The sequence below is a fragment of the Arctopsyche grandis genome, chromosome 5, assembly GCF_051622035.1.
Source record: "Arctopsyche grandis isolate Sample6627 chromosome 5, ASM5162203v2, whole genome shotgun sequence".
NCBI classification, from domain to species: domain Eukaryota; kingdom Metazoa; phylum Arthropoda; class Insecta; order Trichoptera; family Hydropsychidae; genus Arctopsyche; species Arctopsyche grandis.
In genome coordinates this window covers 24,069,977-24,085,483 of record NC_135359.1, presented here as the reverse complement: position 1 = coordinate 24,085,483, position 15,507 = coordinate 24,069,977, and the positions used below count along the sequence as shown (strand labels likewise).

The window sequence follows — 15,507 nt, the reverse complement described above, 5'->3', positions numbered from 1 at the left end:
TCCATAGATGTCTTAATGGTGTCGTCCACACACACGGTATCTACACCCGATATTTACGAAATTTTCCAAATCCAGTTCCCATATTGCAACCTGTGGTTGCTATTTAGATGCTAATTAATTGATTGCTAATTTCATGTGATAGTGATAGTAATCTTCAGCCTCTCAAAAAACAGTGATTAATGTAATGAAAATGCTGCAATGTTTGTAATTAATTGTCTTGGAAGGTGCATTGGGGTCTATCTGTCAGGCCTTCCTGATATATATCTATGTAGAAATAAAATAATAAAATAAAGTAAGTAATATCAACGACTGTAAGGGCGACAACACACTGAGTGGGACGTGATGCGTGTTTTTTTTAGATAGTACTTTCAAACATGCGAAAAAAATGCAGCACCCTTAGTCCATATTCATGGTACAGAGTCCCAAAAATCGCCCCCTGGAGTGTTTTCGGTGATATTTTATCCTTGTATTTATCCTTGCTTGACAGTGATAGATAACGGTGAATCCCATATTTGAAGAAACTTGTCGGTTGCATATGGATATGCATACACGTGCGACCTCCCAAACATATTCATTCTGCACGTGCACAGCGGGAAGCCAATGACTCATAACGTCCCATACCACTCAGTGTGTTTTCGCCATAAAAAAGTTCATCATTCAACAATCTATCTTAATTCACAATATGTACGTATTAACTTATTGCTCAATGTAGTTCGAAAAATAAAAAAGTAGCTCATTCTGTATACATTTTATGGTTCGGTGTTCATTCCGTACAATGCGATCTCGCACACGTCACCAAATCTCGGTCACGAAACATCTGGTACCCGAAAATTCCATCCATCGAGAGATATCCACGCAAAGTATTATATGTACTAACGCGAACTTGAGTGCTAGCTATTCCTTATTTGTCCCAAACAAACTATTTTTTGTATGAAGAAACTACCTATATATGTAGATGGGTAGCTAGATGCAGTACCAACAAAAACATTTTCCACGAGCCACCACTGATTGGGATGGTATATGAATGTTAGTTATTTATATATTAAAGTTGTAAAATTAGTGATCTAAAGTATTGCAATTTTTTGACACACGTTCAACTTTAAAGTAGCTAGGCTAATCTGTTTTTGTCGTACACTACCGGTTTTGCCACATCGATTAAAGTTAACGTACCGTTGCACAACACTTTGCAAATAATATTATCTATTCTATCTATGTGCATACATTGAGTAAATATTTATTTAATGATTATTGTTAATTGAAATAGTATTGAAATTTTTAAAAATAAAAATTATAACGATAACAAATTTATTATATAAGAATACTGATGTTTTTTGTGTATGCATATTATTAAATAATTTTTCCTCATCTCAATCTTCGAGGATATATTTTTAATTGCAATCCATTTTTTGGTCTCAGAATAAGCTCTCCTAGTAAGGTTATATCTTCACGTCTCTCAGTAGATTCGACACGGTATTTTCTAAGTAGTGTTGACAATACCGTCTTTTCTTCGAGTATGGCAAATCGTTGCCCTGAAATATTAAAAATAAAATTATATTATTAAAACACATTAATAAAAAGATCGATTTCAATCAATGTTTTGAAATCATACCGATACAATTTCGAGGGCCAGCACTAAAAGGGATGTAAGCGTATGGATGACGGCCACGGCAATTTTCCGGTAAAAATCTGTCAGGATCGAATACTTCAGGATTTGGAAATGCTTTTGGATCTCTATGGAGCATGTGGGTTATTATCATAGCTGTAGTTCCCGCTGGCACCAAATAATCTCCTAAAATTTTCATCACAAACATTATTCAATCATCATTGGTGAATCATTGCAATTATTTCCACTCATGAAACGGTGAGCATATTTAAATTGTATGTACAATCATGCATTGATTGAGTCAGTCTCCGCTTTATGCTCATGTTGCCCTTGCTTAAAACGAACCGAGCACAAAGTACATTGCCATTTTGATGAAATTTATTAATTTCATTTGTCTACAAACAAATGGAACATATAATACCTATTTGAACATCCTCCTTCAGATATCTTGCTATCAGTGGAACACTTGGAAATAGCCTCAATGCTTCTTTTATACAGCACTCTAAATATTTCATATCAAACAATTCTTTCATTGTTGGCTTTCTGTCAGCGTCTCCGTCGAAGATCATGTCAAGTTCGTCAGCAACTTTCTGTTGAATTTTTTGATTACATCCCAACAAGTACAAGCACCAGCATAATCCTGCTGAAGTTGTATCGTGCCCCTAAAAATATTTCAAAATTATAAAATAGTGCACGGGAGAAACTCCACGAATAGTAGTATTAAAGTATAAAACTGTGATAATCACCTCAAACATAAACGTATCAACTTCTTCTCTGATGTCATCAGTGCTTAGTACAGCACCGTCTTTTGAAGCCTCTATTAAGAGATCCAAAAATGCCAGTTTTTTCTTGCAAAAAGAGTCATCGTCTTCATTGCGACCATCGCTGTTCTTTATCTTCTCCTTGGCGATTTCCTCTTTCCTTTCTCTGATTACTTTATACGAAAAGTCGTGTAAAATTTTTAAACACCGTTGATGATCTACGTAATCATTTGTCATTTTGAATATCCAATTCGGCTGCATCCATATTTTAGATTGTCTATTTAATATTATGTTTCCCATCCTAAAATTTTAATAGTTTGTTGTTAGAATCTTCTTTAAAGAATAGCATTCAGACAGTTTACAGGATTTGGATGTTGCTTTTGAACAATAGCACTATTGTATTTCAACATCAAGGACATCTGCATACAACGAAACTTCCGTCATTTGTGCGAAGTTTTACATTAGAATGAATCGCGAAGAAAACTGTGGGAATCGAATCTATGTAGGTACACCCACTGTTGCTAATAAATTAGCGTAAATTTTAAATTGTTGCTATCAAGTGGTATTTTATTAATAAAGCTTATTCATTAAATAGTGTTTGACAACATTGTGTACATATTATTGAATACTTTTTTAGATAGCGTCAGTCTAATATAAAATAATGATGTACAATGAACCTGTTATTCTATCGCTGTTTTGTTTTTATTTTTATTTAATATGAAAAAAACCTGATATTGCTATTATGTTCTAGAACAAGATGCATATGTATGTAAATATATATTCCAAAATAAAAAAAATCAGAAGAACACGAAAAGCGGAAGAACCCTGACATTGGTTCAAAAATAACAATGATTTTTTTTTATCTGTTTGAAACAACATCGTGAGAATCGTATTTTTTCGTATCGTATGTGTTTCGAATACATTTTCACATTCTCTGAATACATTTTGCACCAATCAAACATCATAAAATACTATAATACAATATAGAACAAATAAACTAAAAAAATTAGAATATCGATTAAAGTACATTATTACTCACATAAAAAAGTAATTTTATGAATAATGATGATCATTATTTCCCCTCAACTGTTGAATCTATTTATTGTACGGCTTATCGCTAAACTTAAGGTCGGACAGTTCACTATATCAGTTGAACGTATAATGAGAAATTTAAACATGTTTACGGATAATATAATTACTGTGAAAAAATAAATAGTAATATTACCAGACATGCGTACACTCGAAAAACCATACTACTCAACCTGGTAAACGAAATCATTCACATTCATATGTATTATGTGGCATATTATTATTTTGAAATATTATATAAAATAGAAGAGACAGTCCATTCAGAAAATTATATTTCGAAAAATCAGTATGCTTGGTGTAACGATAAGGGACAGGAAGTGATACACGTGGGCGAGTAACAGAAATAGTGGAACTATGTACATACATACATTACAAAGAGATTGCACTACATACATACATATGTAGCAAGAGAGATATGCTAAGAATATATAGTGGAGAGTACAGAGATTGAAATGGCACCGAGCGAGATATGTAGATAGAAGAATTGACGACAGTTAGACGAAAGAAGTGCTCGAATGATACCCGAGAGAATGTAAAAGGGTGCAAGTAAGGCCGTAAAGTAGATGGATGGGTGAAATTAAGAAACTGTGTAAGATGAAATGGATGATTAGACTGAAAGTGTACGAGAGATATGTACACTCAAATTAGCATAAAATAAACGAGGTTAAGAAGAGCAGAAACTGATGTTGAGAATGGAAACGTGTTGGAGAGGCTATCAGCAATAGATTGGTAAATTATGTGAATGTATTTTTTTCATAAAAATCACTCAAAAAATTTTGAGTGACGAATGTATTTTAATGTAAGTTGTGGTCGGAAATTAGAATACGCATTTTATAAGCATGACATCATAAAATACCAAGTTGCTTCATTTAAAATATGCTTAGTATATTGCTTAGTTTAGGAATCAGTGAACCGATGCATTTATTATACATATATATTTCACAGTTCAAAGATGAATATTTTTCTAAACGCACAAATATGCAGAAAATTGCTATATTTACGGTATCAAGTTCAACCTAACATACTAATATATTTATATATTTGCCAATATTATTTACATTATATTTGCTAATTATAGTTATAGCTATTATTCTACTATAAATTTGAATGGTTCTAACGTATTCTAGAACAATTCATTATGCTTGAATACATATGAACATACATAGCTTGAGTTTACTATTAATCATCGTGAGCGGTCTTTTTTTTTACAACAAACAAACGAGTATGGAATTAGCCTAACTAAAAAAATGTCAAATTTGAGCCGAATTTATTTTATTATATTTCCATATTGTCAGATTATGATCGAATGAACATTTGAGTGACACGACATGATTGCTTCTCGTGTGTTGCCGCACCGTCAGTACATTTCAAACAATTCATGGGTGAGATATTTCAATCAAAAGGGAGGCTGAAAGTGCCTCCCCCTTCTCCCCACATATACCCCAGAGAGATGTTGAATTATTGTTTTATCTCTTACCAGAGTGTTCGCAAGACTACACGCAATGTGCGTATGAAGGACGACGAGGATAAACACACATATCAGGGGTTACAACACCGTGAAAATTGCTTAGAAATTGAGTGAACGATTATTTCGTAATTTGTTCATACACCATATCAACGTAGTACATTTTCAAAAAAAAAAAAAAACAACATTATTTACCTAATCAGGATATATGTATTATATGAACCTGCTGATACAACAATATAATATTAGTTATCGAGAATATGTATATTTTCAATACGCTATATGATTGCGTATCTACTCTCTATACTCTTTTGTAAATAGCTATGTATTTACATACTAATGTGTAATACTATTTACTATACAAATCATGCATTCATTGTTTGTAATAAATGCTTATAAATTATACGCTGTGTTGTTTGTTGAAAGTATTTTGCATACACATTTTTATTATGTAATAAAAAAGTAGAATAAAGTTTATGCCAGAATTTCCAAAGGAAAAATATCCAAATATAAAAAAATTGCCAAATTCAAATTATCTGAAGAAAAAAATTGACCTAACACTATACGAAATATGTAGTAAAGATCTATCTGTTTATTTATTTAGATATTTATTCGTACGAAAGCAAAAATATTCGTACATTTAGTACAATAAATGGTTTTTAGCAGTAAATAAAGTTTTAAATTATATTAGTTTACGATGACTTGCATAGATGTCTCTATTAAAAAGTAAAATTAAAAAAAAATATATTCAAATATATATACATATATATTTTTTTAAATTTTATTTCAAATTATTTCATTTTTAAAATAATTTTAAAATTCAATTTAAAATTTTTTGTTTAAAAATAATATAAATTTTAAATATGAGTTATCATAATAAATTTTATTTTAGTTTGTAAACTTACTCATAGATGGCCTTTACATATTCTGAATCGCTATTGCTCTGCGCGTTCACTTTACGACCCATAGCAGTTTCTGTCAAAATTTACATATGTATTTATTTATTTATGCAAAACTTTATATACAAATAAATTCACTGATATTGGCAATACATTAAGAACTGATATAATTTTAGTTGATTAATGAAGCAATAATTCATCGAAATTGCATCGTTATGAATGCATTACCATGTGAATGCATCATTTGCTTACCGCATATGATATCCAACGTGCATAATGTGACGTAAGGAAATATATTGAATGGTTCTTTGCCTAGTTCGTTTTTCATTTTGTTCACTAAGATGTGACTGTGCTCGAAGAATATGTCAACAAAATTATCCAATATTTTAAAATGAAATGCTGGCGTTAAGATCTGCAAAAAAAATGGGAGGTTAATTATAATTGCAAATCGACCATTAGCAAGCCGTTACATTGGTGATTATTTAATATTATTGAATATTGATAATATTGCTTTTAAATGCATACTTTTCTTCTGTTTTTCCATTTTTTTCCTGAGCTCGTCAATAGACCTGTGCCCAGCCATGGTCTTAAATAAATGTATTCTGAACTTTTATTTATGTATTTTGGACTGTTCAAAATTGGCTGAAATTATTAAATATAGTGTAAATATTATATTGTTTATTCTTTGGTTAATTACAAATCTTTTATTTACATATGTATGTATCACATACCTCAACTGTTGCAGCTTCAGATACTAAAACGTATGGTTTTGTTCCTAGCCAGCCCTTATTTAAACCCTGACGTCTTCCCCACATTACCCTAACTCCAGTAAGTCTTTCGTACATTTCTGAAAATAAAAAAATGTAAATCTTAAAAAACATACATGTGTTTTTATATAAACATATATATTTTCCCCACGATGTCATTACGGGTTGGTCCCGAGCGACACATATAGTATTAAAATTGTACATATATAAAATTTGAAATCATATTCAAATATAGGTGACATTGTGGATAGAATGGTTTTTGACAATTTGATGGAGGGACCGTTTCAACAATGAAATCAGATGAATGGGCAAACCCTGATAGGAAACGATCAACTGGGAGTCCTAAATATTTAAGTCTCACCAGCAGCACTACAAATTAAACTCGGAAAAATTTATTTCCAATTTTTTCCACGCATGAGATCGAACCCGGCAACCTCTCAGTGGTTAGCATTAACGCAAACACCGTGCTTTGCTGTTGGCATATCATATATGATATATGAATGTTTAAATATACATACATACATATATGAAATTAGAGAAGTTATTGTATTATGGTACGTACACACCAAAACAACGAAGGCTATCGTAGGCCAAATTAGCTGGGACCAGTAGCGTACTAAATATCGAAATAAAAATTAAATTGAAAAATTTAAATTAAATATTAAAATTAAAACTTATTAATAAGTCGAGGACAACCGGTATATGATTGTTGATGATATAATTTTACCTCAGTCTCGAAAATTTATTTAAATTGTGTGTTCTATTTTAACTTTCAATATTTAATTTTAATTCAGAGGTGCGAAGAGACCGTACATATAAGTTAATTATAAATTTTAGAGTTAAGTAATTAAGATGTATTTTTAAATTAGCTTGATAGCTAAGATAATATATAAATAATAATTATAATTTTATTTTGATATTTGAATTTAATTTTAATATAATAATAATAGTTTATGGGTTTTAAATATATATGTATTGTACATATATTATTCTTTTCGATTTTGAAATGTAAAATGTCAGCTTAATGCTGAAAATCACTGCGACTGGTGAAATGTTTTAGCGAATCTCAGGATACTTCATTTGAATATTTTTACTTGAAGACATTAAAGGTATAATAATAAATACGCAACTATATTTTTATCTGTTACATTGTTTTCATTTTTAATTTTTACTGTTTTCCGATATATTGGATTGGAAATTTCTAATAATATACATAGTTGTCGATGAAACTTTTCAATAAGAAACTATTAATTTTTAAATCAATTAGTTATCCTTTTTTATTATTATTATTTAATTATACATATAAAAATATAATTAAAAACACATTTGTAATTATAAATTATCATAATAAATATTATGATCATATTCTTAGACGTCATTGATGACAAAATATGTTTGGATATACATACATACATACATATAAAAATCAAAGGAAAATGCAATTAAATAAAATAATAATTACATCAAGTCAATATGAATTTCTTTCAGCAAAAGATAAACAATTTATGAGAAATTTCAATTTTCAAAGAAAATTCAGCTCAATGTTAAAGAAATTCACATAAATTTAAAATTTGTTGACATGGCTGAAAGTGTGAATTTTTGACGAAACTTAACAGTTAGCACTATTAACGAGAAGTAACAGGCATTTCATTCTATAATGAAGTACGAAACGAAAGTGATTTATTTATGTATATGTGTGTTTTGTGTCATTAATTCAATGATTATTACTTTTGCTAGGCCTTCCTGGTGTAAATATATCAATAAAATAAAAATTAGTATGTAATGTAGGTATAAAAAAGAAAAATATGAAATTTTAGATTTTTCAGGCATATAAACAAAAATTGTAATTAAATCACGCATATATGTACATATGTATATAAAAATACATAACACGAAGTTTTAGAAATAAATGAATGCTATTGAATATCGATTTTTTAGCCCTGGAAATTTACCCCGGTCCCCCCCCCTCTCGTCAACCCTGCATATATGTATATACCGAGTACAAATAACAATTTTATTGGTGTATCCAAATTTTTTTCGCAAAAAATGTCAACACTAGCTCTATATACCATTCCAAGGAAAATTATATAGTATTATTTAGTATAATGTATATTTTCTGTATGAATACATACATCTATGTGTGTATTATTGTACATATATGTACATTGATGTATATATGTTTGTATTTGTATATACATATGAATGTGTGTATGCAGGACTTTTTTACTTTATTTATTTACGTAGTAACAATAGATGAAGTTTTGTGATCATGTAAAAATTCGAACTAGATATTTTTTTTTAAAAAGGTGCCGGAACTTACTTATTGTCAAGTTTTTTTATTACAAAAAAATAAATATTCAAATTCTATTATATACAGCATTCGTTTGAAATATAAAAAAATGCCAATATAAAAGGTACCGGAACGCCATTCCACCGCGTTACATGGGAAAAAAGCCCTGTGTGTATGATCTTTTTATAATTTGCCAGGAAGGTGCATTGGGTTCAACTGTTAGGCTTTCCTGATATAAATATATAAATAAAATAAAAGTGTAGTTTCAAGTTTGAATATAATACTAACTATGATAATTATGTAAGATGGTTCATTTATTGTAAATAGGTTTTTGAGGTTTTTTTCCTATTATGCTGTACATTAAAATTAGAATAATATAATTACTAACAAAATTAAATTAAAATTGTAAAATAGAAAACGATCAGTAGATCAGTAGCTATTAAAATAGATATAAGATGTATGTATTTTAGTAATAATAAGAAACATTTAAAAATCAAAATCTCATGAATGATGACTCATTTCATCTTATACAATTTATTACAGTACATAAACTTTTTAAATCAGTTACGGATAAAATAAACAGAAGCAAAATATTTACCATCATGTTCACAATGGATTTCGATGCAATTTCCGATGAAAGGAAGAGACGCAGGACCCGGAATCCTACCGATCAACTTAACCAACCGTCTCCGTTTCCAATTGTAGTACACCAACGATATCACAATCACAATCAACGACACGGTAATCGGCGGCGACAGGTACGGAAACAGCCTCGCATTGAAATGGTACAACTGCCTCAACAGATAAGTCATGGTTGCATTTATCAACAGTGTACGCACTCGATTTAGACAAATTCAAACAGTGTCATCGTGGATATTCGTACGCATTCGATGGGTCTCACATGGCGAATGAGATGTGGCCGATAGCAGCCGAAACTCCGAATGTATCGGAAGTCAAAGGATGTATGGGTCCGGTATGGGTCGATGTCGAGGTCTGGGTCCCCTCCACCTCCTATCTCAAGTCTTAGGTCCCTCCCCCCCCCCCCAGACTTTCGATATTGTTTTGGTGGTTTAAAGTGAAATTTCGATCGGTCTCGTGTGTGTGTGTGTGTCGTTTCGGCACTTGATGCGACAACCGGATTCCGTTAATCGTGCCATTGTTCGGATGCATCCGAACGCACTGACCGGATAATTATACACGACTTTGATGGTTGATGATGGAAAAGTTTGTCGGGAAATTTCGTCGACAATTTGGGATCGGTGATGGGAACGAATTTGACAATTTTTGCCTTTCGAATTCGTGCGCTAACATATGTATGTACAATTAATTGGCTTCCTTGAAAAATATATTGTACTAGCTGTATTACCCGGCTTCGCTCAGTATTTGTAAAATAAACCGCTTTAACATGACTAATCTAATAGTAAACATTTTATTAAATTTATTTGAATAGTTTTATTTTATATAAATTTATTTGAATACTCATTTGTTTTTTTTTTATTAAATTGACTGTCACGAACAAACAAACATATATAGCAAGTCTCTTATAAAAAATTATATGTACGCCCCCGGTGTCTGCGCCCCCCTGAACCTTTGCCGTGTAGGGCTACGCCCCCTGCGCCCCCCTAAACCTTTACCGTCTAGGGCTACGCACCCGGCACCCCCCTGAACCTTTGCCGTTTAGGACTTTGCCCTCTGCGCCCCTCCTGAGCATTCGCCGTCTAGGGCTTCGCCCCCCTGAGCATTTGTCGTCTAGGGATTTGCCCCCCCGAGCATTTGCCGTCTAGGGCTTCGCCCCCCTGAGCATTTGCCATTTAGGACTTCGCCCTCTGTGCCCCCTGAGCATTTGCCGTCTAGGGCTACGCCCCCGGCGCGAAGGCGAATCAGCGCCTAATCGATTCAGCGCCAAAATCGATTCGGCGACTATGAATCGAAAAAAATAAAATCGAATAATTTGTTCGATGACGTCACGGCTCCACGAACGAGCGAACGAACGAACCAAGGCTACATATATGCAAAGTCTCTTTCCAAATTATATATTAGATATGTTACAGTGAAAGTGTATTTCAAGTGAAAATATATTTTCACCAATTCAAGCAGTGAAAATGTATCAAGCAATGAATTTAAAACGTTTAACTCTATAAACATAACCCTAACAACCCAATCTTAAATGAATAGGGCCAACCCTTACTTAACCTAACCTATCCTAGCCCTGAAATAATACCAACCTTAACAATCTAGTCTTAAATGAATAAAACCAACCCTGAAAATGTAACTGGTTATGATTTCACTGAAAGGTCAGATTCAAACGTCAGTTCCAAAAACACTATTTTTGTTTGACTTAATTCACAATTTTTTATCATTTCAATATGTCCAGGATATCGGAAAAGCGGAATAAACGTAGTACAGGCTACCAGTATTTTTAAATATTGTTTAATGCAAAATATTATATTTAATGTTTTGCGAAATGAAGAAAAGTGGAAAGTTTCAAATATAATGGCTCACATAAAGTGATTATTTTTCGAAATTAATATTATTTTCATAAATTTACGAAATACTATACATTATTGCTTAGAAATAGCCGGATGCATAAAGTTTGTAACATATACAAATTCGATTTCTGAATACAACTTTACAATGAATCTCATCATCATCGTCATTTACAGCCATTCGCCATTCACTGCTGGATGAAAACCTACCCAATACGTAACTTTCATCCATCTCATCCCATACATTTTTCGAATTTCATCCACGGTGGCCTTCTTTGCACCCTATTCCATTCTCTCGGGTAACATTTGAACACTTCTTTCGCCCATCTATTGTCCATTCTTCAGTTATGAAGTTATGGAACCCGCCATTTGCCATTTAAATCTCTTTACTCTCTCCATTATATCAACTACCCTTATACTACTTTTCACCAACGTATTCCATTGTCCACCTCTCCTTGTTATTCCGATCATACAGCGTCCCATACTTCTTTGATTGCGTTGGAATTTATGCAGAATTCTGGAGTTGAATGCCCAAAGTTCTCTTCTTTATATCATTACTGAAAAAATACATTGATAGAACATCTTTTTCTTCAGACAAAGTGGCTTTTAGATTTGAAAACGGCGTCCATTCGGCCAAATGCCTAATTTTATACGTCTCTTTATATCCTCGTGTTACTGGACATGTTAATGATTTGACTCAACACTGAATTTATTATTGCTTAACTATAATTATTCTGATCTATGTTTGTGTTTACATATTTACATACTATTTTTCTAGTTGAAAACGTTTAATGTGTAAATAAATGTGGCCAATGGGACATTTTTTCATTGATTACGCTTATTCAACATATTTTTACAAGCTTTTTATTGAAATTGAGCACATCCGCGAGTCAACGTTCATAATTTAATTTAATATTAAATCTGTGATTGTCCACGGTGTGTAAGTAATTATCAGTGTGATAATAAAACGATGGATGATTTACATACATACATATATGCATAGTACGTGCGAGTGGTTATACCACTGACAGGCGTGAACATCATTATTTAACTTTCATTAGCATACCACAATTCCAACGATTTTTTTTTCTGACTGCCAAAAATTTATGATTTATCGTTCGCATACTAGTATTGTCACATTTATCAAGGTGCAAAAAATGTACGAACCCAATTAAATTGGGTGGAAAAGATCGATGATTTGAGAGTGTCAAGTATGTATGTACAGTGACAGTAGAAAGCCGTTTCCTTCCAGATTAATCTGATGTTATTTTCAATTATCAAATTAATAATTTGTTACAAATTAAAATTTGTAGGTTTCTATGATGTATCGGCACACTTTCTCAGATTTGCGATTGCGATAGTCAAAATATTATACATTCTTGTCATGACTTTCGTTTCCAATATGAAATAGTTTTATGAAACCATGAAATAATTTAATTCACTGTTTATGAATTATTATATGAATTAATAACACGTATTTAGGTTTATGGTGCTAACAGGTAAACGAACACAAATAGAATATAATTTAACGGCATACAAATGTGTTAAATTAAAAAAAGTAATATTTTACAAATTCACAAAAAATTGTTATTTCCACACCTTAATTCTTGGATTTTTTCAATATATGTACATATAGATGAATTGAATAAATTATTAAAATCAAAATATGATACAAAGTTTTATAGCTGTTGCTTGGAAATTCGAAATTACAATAAATAGAAGGATCTAAGACTTTACGAGTTACATACAAATGTGTACGTAACTTGACCTGTGAGATATTTTGAAATTTTAACATAAAGCAATATCAAAAACGATACGACAATTACGTATTATGAATGCGTTTTTGGCGGTCAACAGCTTTCTCCGATCCTACTTTATAATGGATACCTACGCGAATTTTCGCCATTTTTTCATTAAATATATTTTTCATTAAAAAATATTAAATATATACAGTCGTGTAACAAAGAGTAGGTTACATTTCAACTCTTGAGTATCTTCGATTTTTCTATTCGACATTTTATTTTCGTCGCATTTACGCACGAGTTGGTTTTTCATTTAAATGGAACGATTTCGCGATTGCTTTTGAATCGTGGGTGTTCTTCTAGAACACTATCACTATCGAAAATAATCAATTTTTCAATTGAAACATTCACTATACACATATACAAACATATGTATGACCAATATGTAAAATTGAATTAAAATTTTATTAATATTGAGAATAAAACAAATTTTAATCAATTTATTTACATACTCATAGTACTAAATATATATTTTTTTATATAAAATAATAATAATCATTGAAAACTTGCTAACAAAATATCAATATTTGTGATTTAACGGTTGTAAATTATAATACCTCAGGATGACAGAGATTTTATGTATTGTATTATGAACAAACCGGTTATGAAATATACAATATATGTATGTATAACATACATAGGTATGTGTTGTACCAACGTATAAACTTTTATCGAGTTTTAAAAAAATAGCAAAATTTCTCACACAAACCAGTATACCACACATTCTTATGCGAATCAATATATCGCGAAATGTGTGTGGTAATTTTAATGTCTTGTAATATTATTTACGTTCCAATTAATGACGCGGAAACTGGGCTTAGAGTTATAACCGTATCTTGAATTTAAACTGATCTATTCGCATCCAATTTTATTGTTTTTATAACGCCATAAAATTTATTGAGTGCTAATAAATGCAAAATGTTGCAAGAGTGGTGTTTAGCTTGATTTTTTAGGTGACGAAAAAAATACCCAAAGGAAGTCTTCATGAAATGACTTCAAAAAGTTCGCACTGATATATTCAAATTACAGATATTGTATGAAGAAGATAATCAATCGTTTTGCAGTAGTAATGTGTTGAAATAATGATAGAGACGCCTTTATTAGACACACAATTTACTTGTAAGCATTGACTATGAATAATGACAGTAATTACATATATGATGTGCCAAGAAAAAAACCCTGCTATGGAGAAAATAGCTTTCAATACGAGAATAATTCGTGTGTTGAATTTAATTCCATAATGGTCAGTTTGCAACCGGTCTTTTTGTTTAGTCGGCAAACGTTTTGATAATTAATCGATTAACTTAATTTATGGTTGTATTAATCAAATTTAAATAATACTTTTTATCCATGCAATATAAATATACATATGAGTCGGTTTTTGAAGATGTTATCAGATGAGGTTGAAAACCAATCTATTTATATGATTGGCTCTGTTCCTTAATTTCCGTTCAATTTAAATTCAAATTCAGTGGTTCTGATTTGAAAACTGGGGATTTGCATAGCGGAAAATTAATCATATGTATATACGAGCCGTTATAGTTTCAAGTGGCAAAAGTCCACTTTTATTCATATTGAGAAATATGTCGCAAAACATAATGTTTTGCGTTTAACAATATTTAAAAATACTGGTGGCCTGTAATACGTTTATTCTGCTTTTCCAAGATTCTAGAAATATTGAATTAAAATAAGTGGTAGCAATTTGTGAATTAATTAGTAATAATCTTAATGATAATGGGTATTCCATTTTTAATAAAAATATAATTAATATTGAAAATCGTTTTGAAGTTTGGCATTTTATACAAAGTTTGAACAAAAAAAAATACATTTTCAATATCTACTACTGCACTATCTTCGACATACATACATATGTAGATATAAAAGCTTTTGATATAACCCTGTCAGTGCCTATTGCTTCTTAATACGTCAGTCTACAATACTTTGGGGATCGTAGCACGTGCGAATAATTTTCGTTTCCAATTCAGAAAAGGGGTTGAACATTAATACATATCATAATTGTTGCGAAAAGTTTTCTCATATATAATCTGCATTCAAATTGTACAACGCTTCAATTTACGCACCTTTAAATATGTAATAGGCTAAAACAAAATTTAAGATTTTTTTATCATACTTTTTATAACTGTATCCTAAAAAATATAACGCACAATACTACTCCACACCCATCGTAGTTATAAAAAATATATTGTATCAGTGTGTGGAGTAAATTTTTTTTAGTGAATTGATACAAACGCGTGAGGCAAGTAATGAACTGAGCCGGTTGCATACAAATTAAAATGGGTTATTTATTGCGATTTTTTAACGATGTACTTTTTTCAGCGGTGCAT

The 15,507-nt window shown here is 31.1% G+C and overlaps 1 protein-coding gene across 2 annotated transcripts in view; it reads right to left on the bottom strand.

Moving 5' to 3' along the window:
- Positions 1-1,284: 1,284 nt before the first annotated feature.
- Cyp4c3 (Cytochrome P450 4c3) overlaps positions 1,285-15,507 on the bottom strand; it is a 49,608-nt gene continuing 35,385 nt past the window's right edge. Inside the window, exons 1-9 of one of the 2 annotated variants that reach the window (XM_077430678.1) lie at positions 9,473-9,869; positions 6,549-6,664; positions 6,343-6,459; positions 6,070-6,229; positions 5,824-5,893; positions 2,350-2,665; positions 2,025-2,265; positions 1,610-1,789; positions 1,285-1,529 (exon numbers count right to left, since the gene is read on the bottom strand). In XM_077430678.1, coding sequence (XP_077286804.1) covers positions 1,363-1,529; positions 1,610-1,789; positions 2,025-2,265; positions 2,350-2,665; positions 5,824-5,893; positions 6,070-6,229; positions 6,343-6,459; positions 6,549-6,664; positions 9,473-9,686 — 1,581 coding nt within the window. In that variant the 5' untranslated portion in view covers positions 9,687-9,869 and the 3' untranslated portion in view covers positions 1,285-1,362. Of the gene's footprint in view, positions 1,530-1,609; positions 1,790-2,024; positions 2,266-2,349; positions 2,666-5,823; positions 5,894-6,069; positions 6,230-6,342; positions 6,460-6,548; positions 6,665-9,472; positions 9,870-15,507 lie in introns of those variants that run through there. The other variant, XM_077430680.1, reaches the window with a different exon arrangement.